Source organism: Podarcis bocagei (assembly GCF_964188305.1).
Source record: "Podarcis bocagei genome assembly, chromosome: 14".
Classification (NCBI taxonomy): domain Eukaryota; kingdom Metazoa; phylum Chordata; class Lepidosauria; order Squamata; family Lacertidae; genus Podarcis; species Podarcis bocagei.
In genome coordinates this window covers 52,776,859-52,799,446 of record NC_138139.1, presented here as the reverse complement: position 1 = coordinate 52,799,446, position 22,588 = coordinate 52,776,859, and the positions used below count along the sequence as shown (strand labels likewise).

General features: G+C 50.3%; 1 protein-coding gene across 1 annotated transcript in view; it reads right to left on the bottom strand.

Moving 5' to 3' along the window:
• Positions 1–22,170, bottom strand: part of LFNG (LFNG O-fucosylpeptide 3-beta-N-acetylglucosaminyltransferase) — a 29,249-nt gene extending 7,079 nt beyond the window's left edge. The window contains exons 1-2 of the mRNA XM_081169674.1: positions 21,536–22,170; positions 256–304 (exon numbers count right to left, since the gene is read on the bottom strand). Of these exons, the coding sequence (XP_081025800.1) occupies positions 256–304; positions 21,536–21,967 (481 nt within the window). The 5' untranslated portion in view covers positions 21,968–22,170. The remainder of the gene's footprint in view (positions 1–255; positions 305–21,535) is intronic.
• Between the last annotated feature and the right edge of the window lie 418 nt (positions 22,171–22,588).

Below are 22,588 nucleotides of genomic sequence, written 5' to 3'. Positions count from 1 at the left end.
CTGGGATGTCTTGAGGGGAATCATGAATAGAGGTATTAGCATAAGAATAGACTGATCTGATTCAGTCTCCCAAGGGCAGGGGAAGGGCGGCTTAATAAATAGCTGAGTAAGTCCCCCCTCTCCCCCCCCCAGCAACTCCAGAGAGTTAATGAGCAGGAGGTTATCTTCCTTCAGCCTCCCATGAACAGCCTCCAGATGAAGGGATATTTAAGAAGCTCCCTTCCCCATCTGCCAAAATGCATTCAACCAGCTCACCTGTCCTCTTCTTCAGTTCTTCGTCCTCACCATCCGTGAAGATAAATGTCTAAAAGAGAAAGGGAGATTTTTTAAATAATAATAATAAAAGTTTTATCTGAACCACTGTAACTTTTGAATGTCCCCAAACCTTTCTAGCTAACACTGTGCAAACAACCATGTCCCACCTTGCTGGAAATTGGTGCAACCTAATCTAATCTGCAAAACGCCAACAAGCAATTTTGAAGAGAGGTTGGATTTTATTAACTAGAAATAAAAAGATTGTTCTGTCCAGTCATTGGCCCAGACAGAGACCAAGGACTGGATTTGGATGGGATGAATGCAGCCAGATTTTCCAACATCTACCCGGCTATAAAAATGCAGTCTAGGCAAGAGAAATATTTGCCTGAGCTCACTTCCCCCTTTTGTGTAGGGCGTTGGTTGCCCTGAGGTTTCAAGACAATGGCAATCAACTTTTTGGAATTTTCTTATTCTTGCCGGTGGCTTGGGGTGGAGAAAGAGAAACCATGCACTGTAAGGGGGGTAAATGATCTTATATGTAACAGAGGAGAATGCAAACACCGCACCCACCACCAGCCTCCAACAATTTTCATGAAGTGCCCTTGAGTAGGTGTTTCAGTCTTGTGTCTCTCACACACAACCTATTCAGCATTGCTCCTCCAACCACCACCTCCTGCGCCCTTCAGCCTGAGCACATTAGGACCTAGGAACCACCTCTGAATCAGGCCAATGACCCATCAAGTCCAGTATCCTGTTCTCACAGTGGCCGACCAGATGCCTGTGCTACCACAAGGGCATTCTTGCCTCCTGCAGCTCTGAGCAACTGGTATCCGCAGAATCACAGAATTGTAGAGTTGGAAGGGACCACAAGAGCCAATCTAGTCCACCCCCCACAACCTTGAGATGAAGAATCTCATGTCTACTAACTGAGCTGTCCCAGAAACACTCAAAATTAATACATCTGCATACTAAGAGCACATGTTGCAATAGCAGAGTCCAAGCCAGGGGTAGGCAACCTAAGGCCCGGGGGCTGGATCCGGCCCAATCGCCTTCTCAATCTGGCCCGCGGACGGTCCAGGAATCAGCGCGTTTTTACATGAGTAGAATGTGTCCTTTTATTTAAAATGCATCTCTGGGTTATTTGTGAGGCATAGGAATTCGTTCATATATTTTTTCCAAAATATAGTCTGGGCCCCCACAAGGTCTGAGGGACGGTGGACCGGCCCACGGCTGAAAAAGGTTGCTGACCCCTGGTCCAAGTCTTCTGCAAGCCTACAGAACTTTGCTGTGGTGCTTTCCTGCTCTTTTCGCACTCCAAAACTCCCACAATATCCTTCTGGCTTTGTAGAAGCGGCTTTCACGCTGTGCGAAATCTCAAGCACGGTGCGCGAATTTACAGCCGGGGCGACAGAATAAACTGCTCTGTAAATGCAGCCTGGATAGGAATGTGAATTCCTTCACCCCTCAAAATGTGCTGCATTTATGAGGCCGGCAGGCTGCTCATTCTACCAAGAGGGGTCGCAGGCCCCTGCCCCCAAAGTCCTGCCCAGATGCCCCTCTCCATACTGCGAGGCTTTGCCCCACCTGCCCCCTGAGCATGATGGAGAACAAGAACCACAAAACAGCCGCCCTTCGCCTACAACTGATTCAGCTCCAACTGCCAAGCGAACCTGAGCCAAGGGAGCAGTCTCTGCCCCGCCTTCTGCAGCCCTGCCACCTGCCTGGCTGCACTTCCTTATTGACACAGGTAATTCCTGGCATCTGTTGCCTGTCTGTGTGTGCTGCCAGTTGGGAGGGGCGGGGGAATCGCAAATAATTCAGAGCAACACAAAACAAAGGACAGAAAAGGGAGGGAGGGAAGGAAGAAACAGCAGCCAGATGCACCCCCCCCCCAAAAAAATAGTTAAAAGCGAAAAGGGGGAGGCACACAAAAGGAGGTGGGGAGGGGGAGTACAATCTGAGCTGTCAGCCTGCGCCCAAACATCATTCACTCCAGCTTGCTTTGTGGTCCCCCCCCCCATTGAAGAATGTAGCTGGCAGGGGGTAGGGAAGCAATGGGCTGGTTAACAATAGATTCTTGCAGCCAACTTAATGCAAGCTGGAGGCTGAAATGGTGTTTGCTCTCCATTAGCATACAGCTGGGCTGGTTAACAGGGCTGGGCTGGGGGGGGGGGAGGAGAGGCAGCATTCAAGCAACTTGGTTTCATCAGGAGGGGGGGGGGAGAGGAGGAAGAGAACAGACACTCCCCACCCCCACCCCAGACAGGGAGACAAAGGAGGGGGGTGTAAATGGGCCAGAGCCAGACAGAATTCAGCAGCCTGACCATTGCAACTATCAGTCCTACAGTATTTTCTTTTAAAAGCAACATTCTAGTCCTTATGAGTACACACTCAAACAGATTTGGGGTATTGCAGGAATTGTTGGTGAAGGTAAAGGTGACTTTCAAGGAACAGATCTACATATTAGGAAGATAGGAGGATGCTTTTTTCATCCTAATAGCTTATCTACAGGAGTGGAATGTATCAATTCTTGTGTGTCCCACAGGAGTGGAATTTGGTAGTTGTGGGTACAGAATTTGCCCTCCTGTCTCAATTCTAATTATTCTTCCTTTCCTCTTTAAAAAAACTAAGGTTCTGGTCCTTATTGGCTACAGGACGTAGTAATATCTCAGGAGCAGATTTTGCTGGGGTGTGTGCAATGCAGACTCTGCTTTCCCCATCAGTACCAGGTGGAGGGGGAGAAGACCCTTTGAAGCCTGGCTTGGCTCTTCTCTCCCCCCCCCCCCAAAAATAAAAACCCCCACAGAAGCATGTGGGGTGTGGCACCTGATGTCTACTGAATGTGTGGGTTAGTGGCAAAGCAGGGCTAGGCGGCAGAGGCACCACCACCGACCGTCCTGCACATTAACATGGGGGGGGGGGTTTAAAATACACACCCCAAATGTGGAACATGGATGGGGAAAGCGGAAACAGCAGCCGGGAAGAAGAGATCAGAGATCGGCATCAGCTTGCGAGCCTTGACTGGGAACTTCATTGAAAAAGCAGGGAAATGTTTACATGGTTAGATCAGGCATGTGCCGTCTCCAGCGACTGTGTCTTCGTTTGCCTGCTCCCAAAATAGCCCCTTAGCTAATCCTCCTGCTGCTATAAAAAGACCAGGAGGAGATTATTATTTTGCCAATATTTTTTTTTACTGGACTACTTCAGAACAGTTCATCCTGAACATGCCACCAGCAGCACCGAACTTGCAGCCTGGGAGAGTCCAGTGGGGCAAGAGGACCCTCTGTCGAGTTCTTGCAACAGGAAGAGACCCTGCAAGGCTTTGGAAGCCAGCGCTGGAGAGTTGCAGCAGCAGCCTCCCTGCTTGGCTCCCCCACTGCCTGGACAGGAAGGGTACAGCCTGTCCACAACCCTCAGTGTCACCTCTGAGAACAATCTTGTCTCTGCAGGCTCCCTGCCTCCCACCCTCTCCATCCAGCCCCTTCCTGCCCTCAGTAGGAACCCAGCCAGGAAATTCAATTAAAATCTGAACAATTGCTCTTTCTCTCTGTCTCTCCCAATGTCACCCACTCTTTTACACATCATTTACTTGTGTTTCTTACAGCTCAGCCATTACACACAGGCAGGTAGAATGCAGGCAATCCTGAAGGCAGCAGGTAAAACTTAACCTGGCCTCCTTTGTTGTCCCGAAGATGGGGAGATGACAACATTGTGCAAGAAATGCAAGAGGCAGCCGGCCCTGGCATGCTTACGAGAGCCAGCTAGACTTTATGAAGCAACAAATCCAGCCCAGCACTTGAACAAATATACCTGGATGATGCACATGCCTTTTTAAGCATGCACTTAAAAGGACACAGGATACTGCCTGGGTTCTTGGTCTATCCAGCTCAGTATTGCCAGCAGTCTTAAAGTCTTAAAGTCTTAGATATATAATAAATGTACCAACCAAGCGTGTACATAGATCAGCACAGGAAGACTGACCTGAAACCATTTTTTATTTCCAAACTGACTAAATGTTTTCTCTGCAAGGTCAAAGGAAAATGAAAAGGCCTCCCCATTGTCTTTTCCGTCACAAATCCTGTCTTAAGGGTATGTCTGTCTGTGTTTGAATAGGGTGAGCCTGTGACCTGGCTCAGGAACTAAGTATTTATCATTACAAAAGACTGGCCAGGCTCCCCAGGGTATCCAATCAAGTGAGCATTAACAGGTAACCTGTCAGACGAGATAAACAACGCACTCAGATTTCTGCTGTAGATGGCCTTTTCTGTGATGAAGGTATGATGTATCTGGGGGTGGTGGTCTTGGGTTACACCCCTTCTGTGATGTATGCATGATGTATGGAGGGGTGGTCTGGAGCTCCAGGGCAGGGAATTTAAAATTTCTATATAAGGGCAGGCACACCTTTGTTTTGGGTTCCTCCTCGTTTCCTGCGTGTGAGGGGAGCACCCTGTTGCAATAGATCAATAAAGATCAGGCTTACTAGCTGCTTTGCTTCTTAATATTCTCTGGTTGGCCTCTGTTATTTTCTGATACGGAAGGGTTTCTATCAATAGGGAACCCACGTAAGGACTCTATATGGGATCTTGGATACCCCATAAGGAGGAAAGGGCAGATTTTTGTTTACAACAGGTGTCAGGCAGGGGACAGTCCCCAGGAATCGAACCTGGGACCTCCTGCTTGCAGAGCAAACACTCTACCACTGAGCTACAGCCTCCCCCACCAAATAAAAAGTTAAATTGAAGTTTCTTTAAAGCATATTTCTATCCAGCTCCCATCAGTGAAACCAAGCAAAGGCCACTGAAATTAATGGGGGGAAGTTAGTTATGACTTAAGTTCCATTGAAGTCAAATGCAACTGTCCCTGCTCTGGATCTGACCCAACGCGTGAGTGAGGTTTCGGGCAGCTTTTTCAGGGCCCTCCCAGCAAGGATCCTGGTGCAGCTCTTGGCTGCTGCTGCTGCTGCCGCCGCTGCTCTCCCCTCCCCATCCCAAGCGAGAGCTTTTAAAGCTTAATAAAAAGGGTTTCTCCTCCCTCTCTGGTGCTTACTCAGTGGGCGGCATTGTCTAAGGACCCTGGCCTGGGGACACGCAGGAAGCCTCATTGTTTCTGAAGGCTGCAATTTAAAGAAACACAGGATGCAAAAAAAGAAAAGAGCCCCGAGGAACAATAGCAGACACCCACCAGAAGAAAGCCCAGGACAATGCTCCTTCAGAGCCAGCCGGACTCCACTGGGGCAGCAGACCTGAAGGGAGATGCCAGGCTCCACAGACCCTGCGCTCTCTTAAAGCAGCAGAAACCTCCCAGCTTTTTGTTCCTTTGCTCCAAACTCTGCTTGGAGCGTTTTCCACCACCAAGCATTGTATAAAATATATAACATAAAACACGGTGGTCAATCCCTGGCCGGGTAAAGCAATGGGCCTCTCTTGGATGATTTGAGCACCCAGGCCAAAGAACTCCACCTCCGCTGCTGTCCGTGCAAAAAGTTCCTCTCTGCCTGGATCTTCTCTGCAACAGGAGGGAGCAGCCCAGGAAGGGAGAAGCTTCCTTCAGCCCAAGGGCTGTGTTTGCTTGTGGGGCAACTCTTTGGGGGGCTGTGTGCCAGCTGTGGGCAAGACCTGAAGAAGAGCAATGGATGCATCTCTTAACTTTCATGCAGCAGCCCTGCAAAAATCACAAAGGTTTCTACACTCTTTCTCACTCTCACTCTCTCTCTCCGTCCAGGCAAACCAGGGAGGGGCCTTAGTTCAAGGACACATTCCAGCCAGGCAAAAGAATTGGGAGAGAGCGCAGAGCAGGGCCAGAAGGAGGCAAAGACAACACTTCACCCCTTCTCCTATATGGTGTGCTGTATCATACACCACAGTTGTATGAAGGCTGGCCTGCTGAAACGGCAGGCTGTAGTCTTCATAGTGCACTGATGTGCCTGCACTGGGTGCATGGATCTGCATGAACAGGACCAGAAGCATCCACACTCCTTGCCAGTTTATCCTGGACCTGGGGGCTGCATACGCATGCACATTTTCTTGCAAATGTCACCGGCATCAAAGTGCCTTTATTTCCCCATTTAAACCAGATTTGTCATTTCTGCAGAAAAAAACAGTAAGTTAACACCCCCACACATACACTTGAAATAGTAGACCCATACTGAAAGTGGGCAGGGAGAAGAGGATGGTATATTTCGGTGGGGGGCGACAACTTATAGTTGCTGCACCCAGCTGCCCTCAATCAACTGCCGTTCAGCAGTGTCCTTTGTTAACCCCAGGACAAGGTTGGTTGGTTGATCAACCAGTCCTTTACTTATAAATAATAATTTATTATTTATACCCCACCCATCTGGCTGGGTTTCCCCAGCCACTCTGGGCGGCTCCCAACAAAGTATTAAAAGCACAAAAAAACATCAAACATTAAAAACTTCCCTAAACAGGGCTGCCTTCAGCTGTCTTCTAAAAGTCAGATAGTTGTTTATTTCCTTTGACAGGCGGGCATTCCACAGCGCAGGAGCCACAACCGAGAAGGCCCTCTGCCTGGTTCCCTGTAACCTCAATTCTCGCAGGGAGGGAACCACCAGATGGCCCACGGAGCTGGACCTCAGTGTCCTGGCTGGACGATGGGGGTGGAGATGCTCCTTCAGGTATACTTGGGGATGCCTCAGCTGTGTCTGGCAGACAGCAGCTGCAGGACCCCAGCTCCACCTGCTCTGCCACTAGGTAAGCAGGAGAATGACTTAGGCCCAGCTGAGCAATGAGAGCCTGTTTCTCTCCCTCTCCTCCCACCCTTGTACTGGTCCCATTTCTCTTTTGGTTTGTGATTCATTTCCCCTTCCTGGCAGAGGCAAAGGCCAAGAAGCTGCAAGTAGAGAAAAAGTCCCGCAAGAGGACTGGCAAAGGGCACCCCCCCCAGCAGGGAGCAGCGAGGCCCCAGGGAGGCGGCAGCGGACAGGTACAAGGGGGTGGGATTTTTCCTCTTCTTGCCATTTGCGGTCACATTTCACAGCAGCCATCGAAAGTATCTACAGGAAGGTGGAACACGCACGCAAGATTTATCAAGCCACGTGACCAGCTTGCGATTGCAGAAATCTTCCCCCTCGCCGCCCACTTCTGCAGAGACAGCAATCTCAGTTTAAGGAACTGAAGCAATTTAGTGTGATGAAATTAACCCCATGACCAGCCTTTCTGCAGAACTGCATGACGCACAGTCTCTCTCGCGCACCCCATTTTGATCTCCGGAGGAGGAGAACGTGCTCCCAGCTAGATCTGTCAGTGCCCTGGGGGCTCAAAATTGCCTGCTGTCTTTACAGTGGTACCTCGTGTTGCGTAACCTCCAGGTTGCAGAATCTTCGGGTCACGGCCGCAGCAAACCCGGAAGTGTATATGCATGCGCAGAAGCGCTCTATCGCGCCATGTGCGTGCACAGAAGCGGCACCTCTAGTTACGGATTTTTCAGGGTGCACACAGCACCTCGAAATGAATTAAATCTGTAACCAGAGGTACCACTGTATTTGTAGATCTGTGGTGTCTGTGCTCGTGGTCCGAGAAGAACCGGATGTGATGCTTGAAACAAATTGGAACAGGGGCTGGCAAAGGACTTGGCTCTCGGAGAATCTGCTTTGGTTTTGAAAGGACAAAACTTTCTAGACCTCATGGCTGGGAAAATACCAGCCCTAGACCCTGCTGCAGAAATTGTACTGGGTCTTTGACCTCCCGCGACCTCAGATCAAGGCACCCCCACACTAACTCCCTCAGTTGTGAACCCCACAATCACCCACACATGCCTGAAAGCAGCTTTTCCACCAGTGAAATTGGTTCCTAATAACAAAAAAGATGAAGGGGGGTATGTATTCTGATTTGTGCAGTCCTGCATAGAAGAAAAGTCTGGACTTCTCCCAGAATTATTCTTTCCAAAGATTATCCCCACCTCTGCTAACACCTTTAGCACTAATCATGAGTGGGGGGAGGCTGCAGATTTAAGCCCCAAATGGCTTCAAGCAGATATTTCTACAAGAATGCCTGCACTTTTGAAATTCCCACTGGATGGGCAGACCAGTCGGGCTGGATAGGTCTAGTCCCTTTTGCAGTCTCTCTCCAGGACAGCTGGAAAAGTCCCTGGTGCCAAGAAAGGGGGGGGGGGGGAGGAAGACATCAGCAGCTGGAGGAACAAAGTATTCTGCCTGGGACATTGTTTACTGAAAAGACAGAACTCGAACCCAGCCCTTGTGTACAAAACAGGCTGACGCAGACATCCGTTTTGGAGCAGCCCGTTTTCTCTTTGCAAAAGGCAAAGCCCTTTTGCAAACCCTCTCAGGCGCTTGGAGGGGGGACGGGACTCAGGATTTGATCTTGAGCCATGGGGCTGCAAGGCATTGCTAAAGAGTCACAGGTGCCCCTGATCCTTGCCTCCCTCCCTCTCTTCCTGCTCCTCTGCTCTTGAGAAGCTGGAAGACCCTCTAATTTTAAGTGCTATTATGTTTAATAACCCCCCACCCCCACTGCAGGACAATGAAGGGCCTTGTGCAATTAGATGCCCACACATCTCTCCCACACACCACACCACCCCCCACACTCCACAGATTCCTCTCCAGGACTTTGGTTTCAAGAGCTATTATGGAGCCCTGAATGGAAATGCCACATCGCCTAGGGCAGCTGATTAGCAGCGCTGACACTATGCACAGATCAACCCCCCCCCAATAGGGTGCTGGCAAAGCATGAAGGCAATGGGAGAACTGGGCCAGGAAGCCAGCCTGGAAGGGGAGGCTGTGGCAAGCCAACCGTGCTGAACAAACTGCATCTCAGCAGTCCAGCACCTGCTCTGCACAAGCAAAACATCCTGGGTTCAATATCAAGGCAGGGACTTCCTGAAACCCTGGAGTGCTGCTGCCAGCCAGTGTAGGCAACCTTGAGCTGCAGATGGACCAGTGGGAATGTGACGAGTAGTCATAGGTAGCCTTTTCTTTTCCATGGATGTGTCTAAACGAAATATTTTACTGAAGTAAATCCGACCAATTAATACAATAGAAATACTACAGCTACAAAAAAGCGGTGCAGTATACCTGTGAAAGTCTTAATATTTGGTCGGCAAAGGACTTGAGACCATTGGGAAAGCCAAATTTTTACATTTTGTCATGGGGAGGGAGTCCTATGTGTCTATTTGCTGCATGTAAAATTAAATCCCAGAATTATTTTTTTCCAGGTCCTCCGAGCTTTGGGCAACATGTCATTTATGAGTTGTTTTTTTCAGCTAATGCTAAACTCCACATATTTTCACAACAAAGCAAAAGTCGCAAATCCAGGAAGGTTTTCCATTTGGGGGCAACTGAGGTTCTGGCAGCTGCCAGCATCCATGTCAACAGTTCCTGAGGGCTCAAAGCTTTCAGCTGATCATCCCTCATAGACTTACTAAACAAATCCATTTGCCATGGGTGCTCTAGTTGAGATTTCTGCATTGCAGGGGGTGCCTCCCAACGCTACAGTTCTATGAAGCTGGACTGGGATGCTTGATCATTTTGCTCATTTCCTGACAAACTATAGTCCAGAATTTGAATACTGGTGGGCAGTTCCACCACAGGTGGAAAAGGGATTCCATAGGGTTAACTCTGCACTGTGCAAAGAAGCCCTTCCCTTGGCCTGCCCAGATCTCCTATCTCTCTCTCTCTCCCCCCCCCCCACTTTTAAGCAGGCTTGGTGCTGTGCAAAAGGGAGGTGCAATCTATGCAAAGTCTCCATTATCCTGGAATGAGGGTGGGGGCGCAGCTCTGGGAATCTCCCACTCCTAAATTTAGCTGGAATCGCTGGCACTCAGCACCCCCCCCGCCCCACCCCCAGACCTAGGACTGTAGGGAGACAGGACCTGGACTCCCACTGAAAAGTCCTTCCCACTCTGCCCCAGCAAAGTGGCCAGAACTGGTTGGGAGAACTGGGTCACTGGATCCGGTCGGGCAGGGCCCACACCTGTGTTTGGAGTGTAAACAGTAAACACAGCCCTGTTTCTTCTGTACACAGAAGCACACCGGGCTTTGTGGGGCATGTGCGGAGCGCATGGCACGCACCCTAGCTAGCTATTAGCCCTCAGGGTAGGGACTCCAGCCAAGGCACTATGAAAATTTGGGAGCCGCAGCTGCTAAGGAATGCGCTGTCCCGAAGGCAAATGCATGCCTTGCGGAGAGAGGAAAGTCAGGGGAGGGCAAGGCAATTATTTAACCGTTCTGCAAAAGAGAACGTGGAGCAGGTCAGTCATGATGGGCGGATGTGCGCGCACACACACACGTGTGTGTGTATATACACTTGTATTCCATCACATGTCTGTATGAGCATAGGATGTGGGACTGAATAACTTCAATGCACACAAAAGCAAAATCTCAAGCTCTCATGGCTTCCAAAGGCTGCTCTTGCACCACTCTCTGTTGTGACCACACTGACTGGCAGCCAGGGTTTCGGGCAGGGGATATTCCCAACCCTATAGGAGATGCAAGGGATTTCCTGCATGCAAATCGGATGATCTACCCCTAAGCTATGGGCCCTTCTTTATAGGCTGCCTTATGCTGGATCAGACAGGTGGTGCATCTATAGTGCAGCATTGCCCACACTGACTGGCAGCAGCTCCCCAGGATTTCAGGTGGGGAGTCTTCCGCAGCCCTAGATGCTAGAGATTGAACCATGCAAAGCAGCTGTTTTTTTTTCTGCTGAGCTACAGTTAAAGTGATCATTTTAGGACTAAGGAGCGCAAATGTACTTTGGGGGTGGCAGCAGGGATCCCCTGCAGGCCTGACTCTTGGCAGCTCATTTTAAAGAAGATGAAGCAGCAAAGCATGGCAGCCAGGGAGAAGCTAGTCCAAAAAAATTGCTGCTTAAAGATCGAACAATACCCCATTCCAGCGACCAAGTCTTATGCCAGGAGGGCCGGTCATCCCATGGCTGCGCCAGCTTTGTTTCCACACCACTGGACCCGGGGCAGCCCCAGATCCGCAGCTGGCGCTGCCTGCAAGTGGCAGAAAACCCAGACCACCCGCTTTCCTCGGCGCTGAGGTCTCTCTTCTTCGGCTCTGCACACTAAGACGATTTCTTGTGTGATCCTGTTAAGGCAAATCCCTCGACTCAGCAGGAATTTGCTAAGTTTGGATTAGCTTGCATCTGTATTCATCTCCTTCCCTCCCCCCAACTGCTCCCTGGCATTGCAGTCCTCTCCCTTCTCCTCTGGCTTCCAGAGTATTTCCACACTGAATCGGCCACAATTCTTAAGAAACCACTTCCAAAAAACAACAGCAGCCCAAAACCACGGACTGGACTCTCCCCTCGGGGCTAGATCATCTGAAGAGCTTCTGCCGGGGGTTGGTTTACAGCAGGATGCAGAAGAGAAGCTAGGAAGGGGAGAAAATGTGAGTCCTCATTGCTAGCTTTTCATCATCCTGGCACCCTCCAGATGTTCTGGACTATGATTGCCATCAGCCCCAGCTGGCATCGATGGACACACTGCAGAACAGTGTTCCCCAAACTTGGTTTTCCAGCTGCTTTTGGACTACAGTTCCCATCATCCCTGGCCGCTGGTCTTGCTAGGTAGTGATGATGGGAGTTGTAGTCCAAAAACAGCTGGGGACCCAAGTGGGAACACTGGTGTAGGCCAAAAAATCACAAGGCTGGAGATAGGCTCACGATGGTAAAGCTGGAAATGATGGCTGGTGTGTATTGCAGAAATGGGAGTTAAGTAGTCCAGCTGTTGGAAGTTTGGGTGCAACTCACCTTAGAGCATATGATTTTTCTCATGGGTTTAAACCAGGGGTCAGCAAACTTTTTCAGCAGGGGGCTGGTCCACTGTCCCCCATACATTGTGGGGGACCAGACTATATTTTTTTTGGGGGGGGGAATGAATTCCTATGACCCACAAGTAACCCAGAGATGCATTTTAAATAAAAGGACACATTCTACTCATGTAAAAACACGCTGATTCCTGGACTGTCTGTGGGCCGGATTTAGAAGGCGATTGGGCCGGATCCAGCCCCCGGGCCTTAGTTTGCCTACCCATGGTTTAAACCGATGGGGTGAGGGACAGATATCTTTACCCTCTTGAAACGAACCCTCTCCCGCCCTCTCTCATATGAGACCAATATTCTCGGGTTGCATCCTGCTCACAACTTCCTCCTCCTCACATTTCTCAGTCTTCAGAGAGCAAAGGAGCAAGCATGGCTGTCTTGTTCTTCTCTAGACCAGCTGGTGAGACTAGAACCGCAAACTCTTTTCTCCAAGTTATGTATTTCCTACAATGGACAACTTTATTGCTTCCTTACCTGTGAGCATCTCTGAGTGTGTGTTTGCCATAAGCAGAGACTGCTCTTTAACAAAGCTTCACTCATTTAAGGGCTGCTCACTCTTCAAAAGGTTGCAGTAGGTAACTGATCCTGCTATCCCATTACTAGAAGTGCAAGATCTTCATTTAGAGGCAGAGCAGGAAACTGATAGGTGTGGGGTCAGAAAGTTGCTTTGTGCACAAAACAAGGGGCAGGATCCAATTGCACAGTGTGTTAACCGCTAGTCCCTGTGCATGCATTGTGTCAAATGCAACCGCCTACACTCCATACGTAAAGTAATTCTTTATGGGTTCTCATCTGAAAGTTATTCTAACTGCGGCGGTCAACCACTGGCGGTGCCTGCTGAGAGTTGCTAGAAACATCACCAAGCCCTCAAGTTATTAGCAGCTTTGGTGTCTGGGAGGGTATTTCCGTACGCAGTTTACGTGGCAGCAAACCCCGGCAGGGTGGCGGTAAAAGGGGAACCATACACAGTCAGAGCTGATTTACTGGAACTAAACAGTTGCCCTCTGGCTATATATATGGACGGTTGTTGCAAGACACTGTGGGGAAGTACAGTATGCCCTCAACTGATGTGGGGGTTACGTTCTGGGGGTCGCGCCTAAAGCCCAAACTGTATATATTCAAAACAGATTGGGTGCAATGGTGGGTGGATTTGCCAAAATCTTTTTTCCGGCTGCCCCCCCCCCCTTTATTTATCGGCTAGTGCATAAAGCTAAATGTAAGTTACAAGCTTACTGCAAAGCCCTCCACCATCTCCTGGTCATAAGAACATAAAAAGAGACTGCACAGCAGTCTTTTCTACTGTTAACTGAAATTACCATGAAGTGTTTTAAATTGGTTTTAACTGTTTTTATTTAAAATTTTCATATTTCTTGTAAACCATCGTGGTTTAATAACAATCAAGCAGTACAGTGGTACCTCAGGTTACATACGCTTCAGGTTACAGACTCTGCTAACCCAGAATTTAGTGCTTCAGGTTAAGAACTTTGCTTCAGGATGAGAACAGAAATCGTGCTCCGGCAGCGTGGCGGCAGCGTGAGGCCCCATTAGCTAAAGTGGCGCTTCAGGTTAAGAACAGTTTCAGGTTAAGGATGGACCTCCGGAACGAATTAAGTACTTAACCCGAGGTATGACTGTATATAAATTTCATCAAATAAATACAAATGCACTGAGCATCTGCAGGAAATAGCTATTGGTATTTGGCCAAAGTAGGACCCTCTTGTGAAGCTCTCACTGCCTAGTCACCCAGAGGAAATTCTTACTCACCATGCAGGCGATCAGGCTAGTCACCACTTACAAGCCTGAAACAAAGTTCATTGCATTACTCTTTTCCCCCCTCACAACAGGACCAAGGTCACAAAGCTCACTTGTCCAGGCCTGCTCAGCGATGGTCTCAACCAACAGGGGACCAAGAGGTCATTCTCCTGACCTACCTATGTATGTGCAATTAAAAAAAGACCCCGTGAACCAGCGTCCCCAAAAGGCTGGTTTAGGAAGCCCTTCTCATGATTTGGGGAATTAACTGGTTCTTAGGAATGCCAGGTCAAATGGAGAGAGGACTCATTTGCCAAATTACACATTTTGCTCATTCTGTATGAATAGGGTAAGTCAACTGCACATTTGTGGGTTCTGAAGCACAGCTAAGACCTGAACATGCTGCCTCCTCTTTGCATTCAAACTACAGGAAGGAAGGATGTTCGGTTTTAGATCTTAACATCTCACAACCACTTTTGCAAACAGCCTGAAAGCAGCTAAAAGAGGAAGGATAAGCTTTAGGGAGATGTTTAATAAATGGCAGGTTGATGGGGGAGGGCAGCAAGACCTCGTGCTTTAGATAAACCCCTTAAGGCAGACTCCCCCACCTTCTGCTTCCAGTGTGCAGACTTGGAAAACAAACATGCAGCTTTCCCTCAAACATTTGCAAACGGCTTTTTTCCACATGTTGAGCTCTCCTTTCTTTTCGGTCTCGACTCCAAAATAGCTGCCTACGATCTGCGCACCAGTCATTTCCCTTTGCACACAAACACAAGGAAAGGGCAGGTAGGCACATCAGAAGCGGAACACACGGCAATAGTTTGAAACCAAGACAGTGTAGGAACTTCAGTGAAGCTGACATGATTTCCCCCCGGCTGGCTGGTTGGCTTCGCTAAAGAGGCGGCAATACAGAAAGGGCCATGCCAGGATGCCACCCAACGCACCATGGTAGGGCAGTGTGCCAGTGTAGCTGAAGAACAGTCTAAGTTCTTCAGGGGGAAAGCTGTTTCATCAACACAATCTTCATGGAGACATGAAGAAAGGTTACAGCGCTTTCGTTCAAAGAAACGGCAAGCAAGAAACGACATGGGTGGGAGTTTATAGATGTACGCAGGGCATGGAGGAAGTGGGCAGAGAAAAGCTTCTCGAACTCCAAATCATGGGCCTCCATTGAAGCTGAAAGTTTGAAGATCCAGGAGGAGAGAAATTCTTTCTTCATGCCTAGTTAAACTGTGGAACTCACTCCGACAGGAAGCAACGACGGGTCACCAAATTGGATGACTTTAGAAGAGGATTGAGCAAACTCAAGAGGGAGAAGACTATCAATGGCTACGAGACTAGGATCTGCCCTTTCCCAATGGTAAATCTTAATAAATAATAATAATAATAAAATAATAATAATAATAATAATAATTTATACCCCGCCCATCTGGCTGAGTATCCCCAGCCACTCTGGGAGGCTTCCAACAGAACACTAAAATACAATAACCTATTAAACATTAAAAGCTAAGCAGGGCTGCCTTCAGATGTCTTCTGAAAGTCTGGTAGTTGTTGTTCTCTTTGACATCTGGTGGGAGGGCGTTCCACAGGGCAGGTGCCACTACCGAGAAGGCCCTCTGCCTGGTTCCCTGTAATCTCACTTCTCGCAGGGAGGGAACCGCCAGAAGGCCCTTGGAGCTGGACCACAGTGTCCGAGACCCTTGTCTCATGCAGAAAGGGGGCTTCCCTTTCTTCCTTCACCCTGAGAGATCCTTCCTTCCCGGCCTCTCACAGGGGGCCTTTCACCAGCCATTTCCCTCCATGTTCTGAAGTCGATCTTCACTCACCCCACCATCCCTGGAGGGAAAGGGGCTGCCATTCTGTGGTTGGCTTCAGATACCAAAATGTCTTGGGGCTGCCCTGCTCTGGCTCCATGGTGAGAAGCAGTGATGCTTCTGCATCCCAGTTGCTGGACGTCACAGGAGACGAGAGTTGCGCTTGTGCACAGGTCTGGCTTGCTGGTGTCCCACCGGCACCTGGCTGGCCACTGGGCTTGATGGACCCTCTTCTTATGCTCTTATGATGGCAGAGGTGACTTTTGAAGCAGAACATGTGTACAATGGCAACGTACATGAACTGAAGCGTGTCTTGAGTCCAGGGGAGACATCCCTCATCTTTACAGAACGTGAAAAGGGATTCCACCCACATGTCAATGGCAAGATGCAACTGTGGCAATTCCCAAGGAATTCCCCGCTCTGCTTGAAGCCTGTAAAAGTCTCCATGCCACAGAGAAGCTGTGCTAATGTGGAACAGAGAAGACAAGGAGGAGGAAATGGTGTCTAGAGAAGAGAGGCCCCACGGCTACAGTCAACTCAATTCCACCACCCCCCCCCCCGAGAAAGAGGGTACATCAAGAGATCAACTGTTGTAGGAAGAGCTTGGCTGCTGGATCCAGCCAAAGGCCCACATAGCCCTGCTTCCTGTTCTCCTGGGGGCCAACCAGGTGCCTCTTGGAAGCCCACAAGTGAGACCTGAGCACAATGTCTCCCCACCTGAGATTTCCAGCAACAGACCAGCAGAGGCAGGATGCAATCATGGCCAATGGCCACTGATTATCCTTCATGAATTGCTCTAATCCTCTTTTCCAAAGCCATCCATGTGGGCGACCATCCCTACATGTGGTGTTGGCAGATTCCATAGCCACCTCATGAGAAGAGAAAAGACCCTGACATTGGGAAAGATGGAGGGCACAAGGAGAAGGGGACGACAGAGGACGAGATGGTTGGACAGTGTTTTCAAAGCTACCAGCATGAGTTTGACCAAACTGCGGGAGGCAGTGGAAGACAGGAGTGCCTGGCATGCTCTGGTCCATGGGGTCACGAAGAGTCGGACACGACTAAACAACAACAACAACAAAATAGCATTCTGTGAAGAAGAACTTCCTTTGGTCTGTGCCTAATCTCCCAGCGTTCAGGTTGTCCTCCAATGCAGAGAAAAGCTTCTCCCAATCCACTTCCACCACGACACGCCTCATTCTACGTACCTCTGCCACCATCCTCCCTTATTCACCTCATTTCCCCCCAGCAACCAGGAAGCCCAAAATGTTGTAACCCTTCCCCCAGCGGAGTTTGCTCCCCAACCTGATTCATTTGGCTTTCCCTTTTCTGAACCTCTTCCAGGAAAGAGGAGGAAGGAGAGCCTGTGAGCCTGGCCGCTTGTCTGATCCAGTTCACAATGTGACATGCTCAGGTTTTAGATATATCCACAAAGGACCATCACCTGCTACTGTTGCAGCACATCAGCACTGATACGGAAGTGTGGGAGCCCCGATCCACTTAAAAACAGAACACATATTGGGGGCGCGGAGAGAGAGAAGACTGTTGCAAACTCAGGTTACCTCCGAGCAAAGAGTCAGCTCCTATCAAAGCTATAAATCAGTGGAGCTTACAGGCTAGTTTTAACTAAGAGTTTATCCCAGAGAATGCCGAGCATTTTGGCAAGGCAGCCAGCTGATCGTTCCATTAGAGGTCCCTAGCTCTGGTCCCGCCCCCCCCCCCCACTGCACAAAACTACAGTGCCAATCACCCCTAAACTAGTCTAAGTCTGCGCTGTAGCAAGGCCAAGATTTGCTGACCCTTCACAGCCCAGCGCCATCCATCAAAGGAGTTCCTTTGAACAAAGCTTTGGCTTACAGCACTTTCCTCATCCTGGTGCCCTTCAGATATTTTGGATATTTTGGTCATGCTGCCTGGGGCTAATGGGAGCTGTAGCCTCAAAAATAATCTGGAGGGTGGGCAAAGTGAGTTTATAGTCTTCCCCCGAGGCCACTGCATTATGCAAAACTTTCAGGATTCCGAAGGTCAGTCTTTGAACCTGAGAATGCAAATCTGCACGGAGAGGTTGGGACATCTCACCAATTCTCCTCTCTGCTGTGATGCAAGACGGGCTTTGGGAAATTCAGTTTGCCTACACCTCAAGCACTGGAGGAGAGAGGTGTCACTCAGAAACCCAGGCCAAGAAGAGGCAATCTGGATTTTTGCCCCACTTCCCCCTGACACCCCCCACCCCACAACATCTCTAGGCAACCTGACCTGGCCACTGTGAGCTCCGGCGAGCTCCTCCGCTCCGTTCCCACGGAAAAGCACCACACAAGCGGCTGCAGAGTCTTTCTGCCGAGTCTTTTCTCAGCCCCCGGGAGAAAAGGGGCTTTGTTAGCTTGCCTGGGGAGACAGCGTGAGAGCAGAGCCGCTAGGCTCTGGGAAGGCCGAGAGGACAAACAAGGCGGAACAAAAAACCCAGAAGAAAGACGGAATCCGTGAAGGGGGGAAAGGGGCCAGCCTTTCCCAGGATTGTCGGTAGGTGTTGGGGGCATCGCCCACCTCTGGGCTCCCACACATGTGTAGCGGCTAGAGATCCATACTGGACCGTCTCTGCTGTGTGGCCAAGACGCAAAGTGACCATGAGAAATGGCCCATGAGAGAGATGGAAGGATGCTCTCAAGACCCGGGTACCCAGCTGGGTCACCAATGGCTCAGCAGTAGCAAGGCACTGCTGCCACAGGCTAAGGGAGTTATCACTAGGGATGCTTGAACCACTAGGGATGTTTTGCTCGTTCCTCAGTTTGAAGCAAACAGACCCAATTCCTACTCCCTGCGCAAGGGCATAACGAGAGCCCTGCCAGATCAAATGCCCATCAATGCCAGCATCCTGCTCTCTCAGTAGCTAATCAGGTGCCTGTGGGAAGTCAGAAAGAAGGAGCAACAGCTCTCTGCTTCCGCTCACCTGGGATTCCCAGCCTCCAACAGCAGAGGGAGATCATAGATACTGTGGATTGTGGTCAATGATAGCTGCTTTCTCCACGATAATACATGGAGCAGAAAGCAGTTGTCCTTTGGCTTTTGCACTCCTCTGAGTTCGGGGAAAACTGTAAAACTGGGGGTTTACAAAGTACTGCGCAAGTGACTGCCTCTGTGTCGCTTTTGCACCTGGTTTCTTTTAAAAAAATAGGGTAGCAGTAAGATTTTTCTGGAGTTGTGGCAGACGTGTGCAAGCTACCAAGTAGTTTACATGCACACTTCAGGCTCCCAGGCTATCATTTGTATAGATGCAACATCAGGCACTAATTTGATCCACAGGACAAAAGTGGATCAAACCAGTGCTAAAATTCACCATCAGCAATGGTCATTCTCTCTGTCCTGCCTTAGTTTCTCCACCTGTAAAAAGAAAACCCATCCTGTGTTGGTGTACAGGGGCAGAATGAAAAAAGAACCCGCATTTGGAGAATTAAGATGGTTGTATAAATAATAATTTTTGAGAATCGCTAGCACTTTAATGCTAATTTTTTAAGCCACGAAACTTCCCAATTCTTCATCTCCAATTGTTTTGGGGGCATCCTGGAATTCCAGTCACAGTTTAGGAAAGGGGGGCACTTGGTGACTGAAGACATCCCCCCTCTTGGCTCTAAAACAAGCCTGAGAATTCTTTCCCCCCCTCCCTCCCCTTTTTCTTTATGCAAATGAGCCTGGTCTTAAGTCTCTGCTTTACATCTGACAAAGCCCAGTCCAGCGACACAAATTGCATTTCATGCTCCTCAGTCTCCAATCTTCCTGAGAGAGAGAACACAGAGAAGAGAAAGAGGGAGGGGAAGATTTGGGGAGGAGGGAATAAACAGGCACCAGAGCCTGAGAAGAGGGAATCATTAAAGCCATCAGTTTGTTAGGGAGCAGATTTAAATAATGAAGCAGCTCTCCGGCAGTCACACCAAGGGGGAAACTTTGCAGAGATGCTTTGCCAACCTGGCCTTTTCCAGATGTTTTGGTGATGCTGATGGGAGCTGTGGTCCAAAACATCTGGATGGCACCACCACGTTGCAAAGCCTGAACTAAGGGACACGAGGCCAGCTCCACCTAACCTAACAGTCACAGGAATGCCCAGCTACACAAGCCAATGTGTTAAATAAAATCATGATCATCATCATCATTCTACTTTCCACCTTGTAAGCTGGTCTGACACCAGATTCAAACTGTTAGCCATTCCCCTTAGAATTGCCCTTTCATGCTGAGAAGCCTTGTTTTGCCTTGTTTGACAGAAGGACAGACAGTCCCCTAGAATTCCCTCAATCAAGCCTGAAAGTGGTTTTTAAAATGTAGCAGAAACCAGGGCTGATCCACCCATGAGACAATTTATGTGACCATCTCACATGGCAGGATCCACAGGGACAGCAGATCCTGATGTAGATCTTCCCTCACCCCTTCTTCTCTGGTGGGGAGGGGGGAGGAACCAGTTTGGGGTCCACCTCAGGTGCCAAAATGTCTTGGAGTGGCCCTGGCAGAGACACACACTGTCTCTGAAGTGCTATTATCACATCTGGTCTGTACTGGGACAGGGGGCACTTCAATCTGCTGCTGCTGGAAAACTTACGGTAATTCCTAGCAAAGCAGTTCAAGGGTAGCATTCACAGCCACAGTGGCAAGAACCTCGTAAGGCTCAGGTGGGGCAATTGCATGCACATTTGCTTGCAGTGGCGCGGTGCAATGCTTTCTTGCTGGGAGAAAAGATAGGCATGCAAGGTTTTGAATAGAAACCTCTTCTGCTCAAAACCTTGCACACCTGTCTGCCCTAACAGGTATCCAATATGGGTGTTTGGGTCCATACACTTCCCCTTGACCAACTTTGTAGCAATTACAGTACCTAGAGCAAACTAGACTCGAAGGGAGAACAAGGCATCTCTCACCCCATCCAACACCCTTTTCAATTTATCAGAGAATCTCAACTGATAACATTATGTTGCCCCGTTGCCTCCATTTGCAGGGGGGGAAATGCATTTAGAGTAACTGACAGGGCATCCACATTCTGAAAAGGGTTAGGTTGGGGAGGAAGGGACCGCTTGAGCATGTGCAGAGTGCCTCTCACCATTGAGTCAACCACAGAGCAGTTCTGCCCATTTCAGAGTAGGGATTGCATGTCAAGTTTCAGATACACACCTCTCTTTTTAAGCAAGTACTATTGCCCTGCTGTAACGCGTGGAAACAATGAAAGCCACAAAACGAAAACCTGTGTGTGTGTGTGCACTCAAGTAAGCGAAATAAGCCTCCCTTGACTGAAACCATTTATAGGAGGGCAGCAAAAGAGGGAGGGAGGGAGGGAGGCTGGCTGTGTGGGCTTGTGGCAGAGGAGCGTGCCTCACTTTCCCTCCCTGGGGGGCAAGGGCGGAGACGGCACAGATCAAGGCGCTGGGCTTGCAGTTACTCGCCAGCCCGCATCCTTCCTGCTCATTAGCACGCCGTTGGCACGGGCTGGCACCGTGCAGCAGCCGCCCACTCGCTGCAGGCAACCCGCGCTTTCTGGATGGGTGCTGGCGATCCGAGGGGCCTCTGCGCGCGCGGAAGCGGGTTCCCCGGGGCTTCCTTGCCACCACCACAAACTCATTTCCAGGTCAAGGCTCAGCCTGGAAGATACGCTGCCCGGGAACACAGCACCCCCAAAAGCGGGAGTTTCCACAGCACAGCCCCTCAACCCATTTCCCGTCCCAAAGCTCAGCTTTGGCACCGCCAGCAATGCTCCAAGCCGAGTATACCCTTGAGCATGCACAGAGTGCATTCACCCAACACCGCCACAAGTCTTCCAGCAACAGGGGATCGGGTTTTTGTTGGGTTTTTTTGGCAGTTCATCTTTTTTAAAATAAATGCACAGCATCCATCCCATAACTGGGAGGTGGGAAGACCCGCCCCCGCCACCCCATCTCCTTACCATGTCCTTGTTGCGCGAGATCCACGTATCGAGCAGCAGCTCCAGCCTCGACTTGTGGAACTTCTTGGTGGTCTTGACGGCGATGAAGACATCCTGGGGCGAAATGTCCTCCAGCTGCGGCCGGGCCGCCCTCCCCTCCTCCGGGCCGCCTCCCACCGCCGAGGCCGCCTCCGCCTTCCCCCGGGCCAGCTTGGAGAAGTACGCGCTGAAGCTCCGCACATCGTGGTGGCTCTGCCCCGAGGGCAACGCAGCTCGCAAGCCCGCCGCGTCGCCGCGGGAGCCCTCGAAGGGCTGCAGGAGGAGGCCGGCGCCGCCGCCGCCCCCCAGGCTCAGCACCTGCCCCTTCTGCTGGTCCACCACCAGCACCAGGAAGCAGGTCAGCATGGAGCCCACCAGGGACAGCAGAAGCTTCTTCCCGCAGCTTTTCAGCATCGCGGATTTCGGAGGTTTTGCAGTTTTAATTAAGTGCAAATTTAGCGGGGGGGGGGGGAGGAGACAACCACCGCTGCCCAGGTGCGCGCGAGGCACAACAGCCCTGCAAAGACTTCCCCTGCCTCGCTCCAGCAGAAACAGCAGCACCAGCCACCCCGCCCCGGGTCTCCCCTTCCTCCCAGCGCGCCAAGCTCAGCGCCGATCGCTTCGCTGCAGCGACTCAGCCGCGATTTAAAAACTCCTCTCTCCGCGGCCCCGCCCCTTTGCTCTGAGTGGCTGGCTTAGGCCGCGCCCACCGAGGGAGGGGGCGGGCTCAGAACGTTGCAACATTGCGGGACGCGGGGCCCCCGGGCTGGAAGGTGGCGGCGGGTCTCCCACGTGGCTTGGTAAAGCGGGGCGGGGAGGACGGAGGCTATTAAAGTGAGGGAGGGTCTCCCTGGTCGTAAAGCTCGCTTGCAACAAGGCAAAGCGACGCGGTGGGGTTTTATGCGGAAGGGGTCCAGCCCACGCTTGGAGAGAAAGCGTGCTTTTAAAAAAAAAACGTGTTGGAAAGGCATTCTTCCTCGCTCCTGCCATTCGCAAAACAGCCACTAGAATATTTTTTTTTGTTTTGTCTGCTTT